At 49.3% G+C, this 9,380-nt stretch overlaps 1 protein-coding gene and 1 long non-coding RNA gene across 7 annotated transcripts in view; one reads left to right on the forward strand and one right to left on the reverse strand.

Annotated features, from left to right (window-relative positions):
- Nucleotides 1–89: 89 nt before the first annotated feature.
- Nucleotides 90–9,380, forward strand: part of RNF212 (ring finger protein 212) — a gene marked incomplete at its 5' end in the record, with an annotated part of 35,892 nt that continues 26,601 nt past the window's right edge. For 3 of the 5 annotated variants that reach the window (XM_082727177.1, XM_082727178.1, XM_082727174.1), the window contains 2 exons: nt 90–1,781; nt 5,153–5,214. In XM_082727177.1, the coding sequence (XP_082583303.1) occupies nt 1,673–1,781; nt 5,153–5,214 (171 nt within the window). Of the gene's footprint in view, nt 1,782–3,771; nt 3,895–4,895; nt 5,041–5,152; nt 5,215–9,380 lie in introns of those variants that run through there. The other 2 variants (XM_082727179.1, XM_082727175.1) reach the window with 2 other exon arrangements.
- Nucleotides 1,690–3,137, reverse strand: LOC309862839. Of its 2 annotated transcripts, none has more exons than XR_014310734.1 (4): nt 2,983–3,137; nt 2,368–2,507; nt 2,015–2,220; nt 1,690–1,771 (listed from the first exon to the last, which is right to left on the reverse strand). It is a non-coding gene; the product is annotated as an uncharacterized lncRNA (long non-coding RNA). The 2 variants fall into 2 exon arrangements; XR_014310735.1 differs by having other exon boundaries at nt 2,368–2,563; nt 2,983–3,015.

Consider the following 9,380-nt stretch of genomic DNA (forward strand, 5'->3'; position numbering starts at 1 on the left):
ATTTTATGATTTCAAAGATGATCAAAGATTGAAATTAATATTATACTGACAAAATATTACTTTAACTATGTGGCCTTTGAGCTTGATAGAATAAGCTCATCATCTGGTTATTTTAACTCTGTATATAGATCAGCACTGTCCCATACAAATAAAATGTAAGCTACATATATATAAGTTTTAAGTTTTCTGCTTGCCACTTAAAAAAAAACCCTTTTTTCAGAAGAGTAAAATTAACCCTAGTGATATATATATATAACCCAAAACACCAAAAATGTTATGATTTTAGTATGTAAATAGTACAAGGTTATTGAGATAGTTCACGGTGCTTTTTTTTATATGAACAAGCGTGTGCTGCGCTCAAAGCACAGGTCAGTTTGGCCCAGTCATATTTCCAGGGCCCAGTTGTCATGCGACATTCACAGCTTGACGGTGGACAAAGGGAGCACACCCTTTCCCACCACTGCATTCCCCTCCGGAAAAGCCATTTCTGAACCTCTGCTTTCTCTACTTTCCTGCACAAGGGCGCCCTTGCCCACACAAGAAAACAGCCTGGGTTTCTCTGAACCACATTTTCTCACTTGGCTCCAGTGGGCCACCTGCGTATGGATGGAAATTCTGCTCCCCAAGCCACAGAGGGCACCAACTATGGAGTGCCACTGTGAAACCTCACGGCCATCCGCTTTCTCTAGCCGTCCACTCTGCAATAAGAATAAGCTCACTGGAGGTGGCAAGAGCAGCACCAGGAGTCCCTTTCCTCAACACCACCTGGCCAATGTCTCCAACAGGGAACGCCCCCCCCCCCCCCCGCCAGAGTCCAGCCTTTCATGCATGTGGCAGGTCCCCAACCTCCACCCGGCCAGTGCCTCAGACAAGGAGCCCCCAAACCCACCCCGAGTCCAGCCCTTCACACGTGGCAGGTCCTCTATCTCCACCCGGCCAGTGTCCTGGACACACAACCCCACCCCCACTCCGAATTCAGCCCTCCTCATGTGGCAGAGCCACGTGAGAACCACTATAGTGGCTACCAAAAGCTGCAAATGGCAAACCGTCCTGCCCAGTCCAGTCCACCTGCCTACCCCGCCGGGTCTGCTCTGTCCTCCCGGCTCCCTCACCTCAGTCTGCCCAGGACCCCTGGCTTCTCGGGTCAGCCCAGTGTCCAGGCCCTGCTCCCCATCTCCATTACGGAGGGTGCCTAGGGCACACACTGTCCCCCAGTGGTCACGTCCATGCCCCCACGCCCTCCGCCTCGTCTGTGTCCGCGGCTCCCGCAGGCACAGAGGGCGCCACCCCGCTCTGCGCCTGTGCCTTCCCGGCGTGCCCATGTCAGCCTGGACGACGACACACTGCCCACAGACGAGTCCCGAGGGTTGCAATAATGGAATGAGGGAGACCCGGCTCTGGTGTGCGTGTCGCTCCTTGGCACGTGCAGCCTGAACAGCCAGAACAGCCTGAGGGGAGAAGAATCTTATTCACAGCACACACACACTCCGTCCCATCCGGCTTGGTACCTTCCAACACAGGTTTTGGCGGGAGTGGCGGTACTCTCCAGTGCGCAGGCGCGGCTGACCAGCTCCAGTCTGCGCAGGTGCAGAAGCTCCAGAGGCTGCTTCCGGGCTGCGCGTGCGCTGCGTCTGGGCCTGGGCTGCGGCGGCTGGTGGATGCCGCGTCCGGCATGGCCAGCTGGGTGTTCTGTAATCGCTGCTTCCAGCCGCCGCACCGCACGTCGTGCTTCAGCCTGACCAACTGCGGCCACGTGTACTGCGATGTCTGCCTGGGTAAAGGTGAGGGCTGGCTGGGCTGGGCAGGGGCGCCCGGCGGGACCTGCGTCCACCCACCTCGGGCGCAGGGACGGAGCCATAGCTGGCGAGGGGCTGCGGGGGCAGGCACAGTGCTGCGGTCATCTTAGCGCCGGGGATGCGGCACGCGTTGAACTTTCGGAAGGTAGCATGAATCTAGACCCTGGGACGAGGATGCTCGGAAGGACCAGGGCAGGGCCCAGGGGGCGCGTCCTCACCTGGCCTCACGCGAGGGTGCAGCGGGGTGGCAGGGTCCCTAGGGCAGAAGGAAGTGTGGACGGGTCCGTGGAGCTCAGGGGGCTGCAGGAGAGCTGGGAGCCAGGTAGGCCAAAGCATGCCTGCAGGGGGCCCTGGCCAGGAGGGGACCATTGTTTGAAGCAGGAGACGTGATCATGGGTGTATTTTTCTTTTTATGAGATGTTCTCTTTGAAGTATAAAAAAGAAAAAGTGCGTGAATGCAAAGCACAGTGAGTTTTCCCGGAGTGAATTTACCTGTGAAGCCAGCTCCCAGAGTACAGCAGTAGCCTCCCCAGAGATCACCACTGTCCTGATGTCCATCAGTGTAGCTCACCTGACTGATGGGAAACACTCAGCAGGAGGATCTCTGTGCTGCAGGAGCTCCTTCTGTGTCCAGAGATGATGCTCTGGGGCCTACACTGGACACTGAGGTTCTTTGAGAGCATCCAAGGGGAGGCAGCTGAGTATAGAGGTCTGGGAGTCAACAGGAATAGGTTGGGGAATTGGCATATAGATAATAATTGAAGGTCCTGGGTGAGGAGAGGGCGAAGGTTAGGTCATGGCTTCACCTGGGAAGAGCATTTTTAAAGATAGGCCAAGATGGGGCGCCTGGGTGGCTCAGTGGGTTAAGCCGCTGCTTTCGGCTCAGGTCATGATCTCAGGGTCCTGGGATCGAGTCCCGCATTGGGCTCTCTGCTCAGCAGGGAGCCTGCTTCCTTCTCTCTCTCTCTGCCTGCCTCTCGGTGTACTTGTAATTTCTCTCTGTCAAATAAATAAATAAAATCTTTAAAAAAAAAAAAAAAAAAAAAGATAGGCCAAGGTAGGAGGAGGCTGTGGGGAAAAGAAAGCAGACCTTGTGGACTTGGCATCCCAGGGCAGAGTCAGAATTGGAACCTCCCACAGGAGTTAGTGGCGTGGGTTAGCTTGGGTGAGAACAATGCAGACAGACCTGTGTTCACGGTTTTTCGGACTGGTTCTGGACCTTGGGCAGGTGATTCCCATGCACCTCTGGCTATTGAAGCACATTCCAGTAGCCCAAGTTCGTTCCTCCAAAAAGCCACACACAAAAAGCAGTAGAAGGGCTTGAGTGCTCTGGGTGGAGCACTGACCACAGCTCGTTAGGTGATTAATGCTCATTACTCAGGTATAAGCCCTCCCTATTCTTTGGTATACATTCTTGCAGATTTTCTCCTACAGATATAGATCTCTACAACAAAAATGGGACTGTGTATATACCAGTTAGTTACCTGAGTTTAATAGGCCATGGACCTCCTTTCACGTTAAAGTAAGTCTGTGTCGTCAGTTTTAAGGCTGCATTTAGTTGCCATACCATGATGTCTTTTAACGGATCCACTCCTAAGAGCTCTGCATGTTTTCTAGTATTTTGCTGTGAAACACCACTCATTCACTTGTATGTTGTTTTCCTTTGGGATATCCAGAAGGGCAGAGGTGCTGCTGGGGGGTGTGTGTGATAGAACCAGCACTTAGGACCAGGCACCCCAGAAAACTGGCTGCTCCCTGCCCCCACCGTGGATGACTGGCATTTTTGTCTCATATATTAGTGACAGTCTGCGCTTTTGCCAACTACTCATTTGGACCCCTTTCACACCTTTTACTGGAGTGCTTATGTTTGATAGGTTTATAAGCACTGTGTGTGTCAGTTTGCCTGCCCATCAGCTGCAGATGGATCCTCTCTTTGTCAGGTCTCTTACTTCCCCCGCCTCAGTGCAACCCGTGGATTTTTAGGAGCCAGCTCTGTTCATCTCTAACTCCGTGGCTTCTGGTGGTAGCAGTGCTCCAAGGGATCTCCTGGCTCCGTAATCCCCGGAGAGACGCAGATGGCGGGAACACACTGCCGAGGGTGGGTGCTTTCAGAAGAGGGCCACTTGAACGTGTTTGTAGGAATGGAGACAAGGGGACAACTCCAGAGGCTGTTGGGAGGGAACAGGTCTTTCTACACAAGGACCCCATCACATGTGCTGTAGGGATGAGATGAGATGAGACAGAGGAAGAGAGCAGAGGGAGTTGAGTTGTTCTGTGGTGAATGGAGGAAAGGCAGGGAGATTGAGGAAGTTCATGACTCTTTGCTCAGTAAAGAGCAAAGGGGGGCCTGTTTGAATACCTGCCATAGGGAACTGGCAGGAGAACACCCAAGAAAAATGGAGGGTTGCTCAGCCATGTCACAGGTTCGGCAGTGCTGGAATCAAGTCTGTGAATCCACTTCCCAGTTAAGTGACCTTTTCCTCCTGGTTCTTAGCTGTACTGGACCAGAAGAGGGGGAGACAGAGAGGCCTGGATTCAGGCTGGGTGGCTGCTTGGAAGGACAAGGATTCAGTATTGACTGGCTGGCTCTGCGGTCCAAGCTGGCTTGTGAGAATGGGAAGCTCAGATGTGTGGGGATGGGGCAGAGCTCAGGATGAGGGGCCATACTACCCCCACTGAAGTTTTCCAATGACACTGGGTGCTCTCGTGCCACATGGGGGCAGGTGAGGCAATGCAGGGCTGCCCTTAGCAGCCAGCCACATGGAGGAGCAGGTTCTCCAGAGGATGACAGGAGTGTCGTGGAGATGAAGGTGGTGCAATAGGTGGGTCTGGGTCAGAGACCCTGGAGAAGAGCAGGTGGGGATTTAGCCTGTGCTTTCAGGCCAGGCGCCGCCTTATGGGCCCAGCAGCCCAACAGATGCCCCAGAGGGCGCTCCTGGGAACTGACTTAGGTGCTGTCAAGGTGAGGCTGGAGGGGGCAGGGCAGGGGGGTGGCTGAACAGAGCTTTTACTTATCTCTTGGATGGCATGCAAGGAGCTATTTTCATTTTGAATAATTAAACATTTTTAAATTAAGGTATCACTACAGAGTCTCACTGTAAGAAAATCTGAGATGGAGTTAAGTTTGAATATTGTTGATCTTCAGAATTACTATTTTGGGGCATATTGGCAGAAGGAAAAATAGATTACTGAATAAATCTTTTCAACTCTGTCCACATGCAGTCATTGTCTGAGCATAGAAAATGTAAGTATTCTAATCCTGTATGTTTTTTAAGAAATAGTGTAATTTGAAGTGTGCACTTACATTCAGAAGCACTACTCACTATAATATACTAAAGTTTGTGTTTCTTTTATAGGTGGCAAAAATGAGTGCTTGATTTGCAAAGCCCCTTGTCGCACAGTTTTCCTTTCAAAACATGTAAGTTGAAATATGTATTATCTAAATATTAATTGGTGCTTTTTTAAAATTTGAGATTCAGTTTTCAGTCATTTGGTGGGGTCTAAAATTTTCTTTCATTTTGCTAGATTAATTAGAAGATCTTACAAGATTTCTGAGTAAAGTGCAATTAGGATTTGGTTTTGAATACCTCACATAACTTTCTTAACCATAGATTTTTTCCTCTGTGAGTTTGCTGTGCTGTGTTCTGGGAAGTAAAAATGAGTTGAATAGGTTTCTTCAGCACAAGACAAGCTCTTTAAGAAGGTGATTGAGTTTCCCTGGGGGTCATAGTTGGTTAAGAGGGTTGGAGGAAAGTAAGTTTAAGGGTGCTTACTGTTGCAGTAGGCTTAAAACAAAGTCGGCCGTCCTCTCTATGAAATACTTCCATTTCACCTGTTTGCTTTAAACTTAGTTACAAATAATTATTCTTTTTTTACTTAGGTTCTAAGATACTTATTTGATCTGATGTTTTCATCTGTAACAATCATTTTTTGCTGATTACAAATACAACACAAAGTCACACAAGACTTAAAAGATACAGAAAATCATAACGGAGAAAAATCCTGTCTCCCACAGATGTCCACAAGCAGGAGTATAGTTCCTGCACTGTGTGTTACTGTGACTTCTTTCTACAAAATGGTGTTTTCTCAGTTGACTTGGTATTTTTGGCACACCCGCACTTTGGAAAGACTGCACAGTATTTCACTGTTTTCCAGGGGAAGAGGTAGTTTTTCTCTGTTTCAATCTTACTGTGAATATTTTTTTTTTTTACCATATTTCTGTAGCATAAATTCCTAGGAGTGGAAAAATAAGGGTACAGATTTAAGTGTTTAAACTTAATAGAAAGCACCTTATTTCCCTTAAGAAATGTACCATTTAAACCCTCAGCCACAGAGCACTGCTGGTCGGGCTTGACTCTGAGGGAGGGGTGCCCTGGCATTCCCCTGCCCTCCTGGGCCCAACGCTCTGTTCATTTATTTCTTTTCTTTTCTAGTAAGTGTGTTCAGGGCAGTCTGTTTCTTTCTGTTGTACATCATCTCGTGCATCACTTTTTATCATTTCTAGATAGTCTTTTTAAAAAAGACTTTATTTATTTGACACAGAGAGAGAGATCACAAGTAGGCAGAGAGGCAGGCAGAGAGAGGAGGGAAGCAGGCTCCCTGCTGAGCAGAGAGCCCAATGCTGGGATTGATCCCAGGACCCTGAGATCCCGACCTGAGCTGAAGGCATAGGATTAACCCACTGAGCCACCCAGGCACCCCTCTAGATAGTCTTTAATCTCTCTTTTAACTTCTTTTTCAACTCTAGAATTATTCAGGAGAGGGGTGCCTAAATGGCTCAGATGGTTGAGCATCTGAGGTGACGATCCTGGGGTCTGCGATCGAGCCCCGTGTCTGGCTCCCTGCTCAGTGGGGAGCCTGCTTCTCAGTCTGCCACTCCCCCTGCTTGTCCTCTCTCTCTCCCTCTCAAATGAATAAAAATATTTAAAAAAATTATTCAGGAGAGTGTTCCTTAATTTCTAAGAAGTTAGATTTTTTTTTTCTAAGAAGTTAGATTTTATCTCCTCTATCATTTTTGCGGAAAATTTTTAATTTTATGTCTTTATGACCAGAGAACATGGCCATATAGTTAGTTTTCTTCATTGTCAGGATTTTCATTGTGGCTTACTACACAGTAATTGTTAATGTTCTACATATACTTGAAAAAGTATATCTTCTTTGTTCTCTGTGCATGTGAGAGAGGGAAGTCATTTAAGGTCCTGACGCTACCCTGCACATCTGCTTTCTATGGGCACTTCCAGCAGTCTCTCCAAGATGCCTCTCCTCTGTTTTCCGTGGGCCATGTGAGCACCTTCTGCCATGACACCTAAGAGCCATTCTTCCTGCTTTCCCTCCTGCTTCCTGGAGCCAGAGGCTTCTGTAAGCACGGGTCATGTGCCCCAACTTCCCAGGAGCAAAACCCTTTTCTCTTCATGTCCGTGGCTCTGTGGCCTGGCTTGTGGTGGACACCTGGTCCCCTGGTTGGTGACTAACCTGCCACTGCTCCTGGGGCCGGGCTGCTTCCACCTTCTCCCTTCTCCACTGCCTTTAGGTCCCTGTATACGGCTCTGTGTGACCATGACTTCCTTGACCTGTAGCAGGAAGGAGACCTGATATCATGGCACAGTGAGTGTGTGCATATGGGAAATAAGTTCCACCGAACAACATATCCTTGCTAAATACCGTGCCCTGATGGCTCCTGCTCTGACTGGGTTTTTTGTTGTTACAACCAAACACGCTGTAACAGGCGAAGCTGATTTCCCAGGGCCTGCTCCTTCTGCTCCACACATGGGGCACCATGCGTATTTGCTAGTTTGTCATGGAAAAGGACCATCACTGTCACACAGAATAGTGCACCACCTTCTCTGTCAGCTGGCACGTGGCGAGGGAACAGTGCAGATGGAAGCTGGGCCTGTGGGGATCTGGGAGGCAGACAGGTATGTGGGATGGAGCCTCTGGGGAAAGCAGAGTACAGAGCAGAAGGATGTGTGAACAAGAAGGGGGTTGCCATTAGACTGCAGCTCACTGGTTCTCCAGCAGAGATGAAGAGGGATGGCTGCCGCAGGGAGGCCTGGGCCCTGAAGAAGCCAGTGGAGTCTGGAACCTGGAAGCCACGAGTGCTCAGGGTATTCATCCTCATGCCCGCTTCACTTACAGCCCTGGGGAACCAGGGAACGAGGAAGAACCCCCAGTGGGCAGAACTGGGGACTGGAGCTGGCTAGACCAGAGGTTCCCCTAGGCATCAGAGGCTTGTCTGATGAAGATGAAGATGGCCCCAGGGCAGGAGGCCCAGGACACCCACCTACAGGATCTCCATGACTGCTATGTTCCTTGTCTTCCACCGACCTTTGAGGGGTAGATTCTGTTGTCCTGCCCTAGGCCCCAGGCCCAAGGTTGCTTATGGTGGGGATGGGCCTACTCCCTAAACTGCAGCCCAGATCAGAACCTGGAGGACAGGACCACTTGGCAGCGAGGACCTGGGTTTGTTATGAACTGAGAGATGGGACTTTTGGGGGATGGTGACTTTTTTGGGGGATGGTGAACAGCAGACTGGCTGGAAGCTGTCCTTGGCCCTGCTGCCCTTCTTTCTGGGCCCCCAGCTAGACTCTGTCTTCCCACCTGCTTCCTGTGAGCAATGCCACTCCAGGCCTGGCCCACAAGAAAATGTCCCGGAAAGCCCCCCAGCTCAGTCAAGTGGATGCTGGTGACCCAACAAGGCAGAGCTGCTGGGCCCCAAGTGGAAGGCCATTTACCAAGCCCAGCCTTCTGCTAATGTGCAGGTGGGAGTTGTCCCCCTTAAGCCACTTAGGTTGGGAGCTGTCTGTGGTGCAATTAGTCTAAGTTAGTCTTTGCATGCCATGTAACTTTGGGAATCAATTTCTTTTGTCAGTTTCCATGCACACAAGGTCTGTTGGGTTTGCCCATCATCAGTAATGTCAATAAAATTGACGTCTCTACAAGGTGGACTCCCTAGTCCACAGGGCTGGCACACGTCCATTTTTCTTCGATATGCTCTCATCTCAGTGATGATATTCTGCACAGAGGCTGAGTGCCTCACTGTTAGCTTCACCCTCAGGTATGATGAGTTGGGTTGCTGCTGTACTCATTTCTTAAAATGTCTCTTTATTGCTGTGTATACATACCAGTTGATCTTGTTTAATAGCTTTTATCTGGTGACCATGCTAAATGTAGTTACTGCTGTTGGCTGACCTGGAGCTTTTTCTGGACTCTGTCTTTGCACAACTGTGACATCTCTAAATGTTTAATCTCCATGTCATTCCTCCCTCTCTTTCTCTCTGCCTTCTTTTCTTCATCGCACAGGCTGTGAGGAGACACAATAGTAAGAGCAGGCATCCTTTGTCTCTTCCTCGTTTCAGGATTGAGCTTCCAGCAGTTTGAGTAGTCATGTGCACCTGGGTTTATTGCTGAGCTTTTTTATCATGAGCAGTGTTGGATTCTACCAAGTGGTTTTTCTATAAATGTCAAGGTTATTATTTGATTTTTCTATTTTATTTTGTGATGTAAATTGCATTTATTTTTAGAATTTTAAACCCACATTTTAAAAGATTTTATTTATCACTTTATAGAGACAGAGAGAGCATGTGT

Source organism: Mustela nivalis, assembly GCF_964662115.1.
Source record: "Mustela nivalis genome assembly, chromosome: 4".
Taxonomy (NCBI): domain Eukaryota; kingdom Metazoa; phylum Chordata; class Mammalia; order Carnivora; family Mustelidae; genus Mustela; species Mustela nivalis.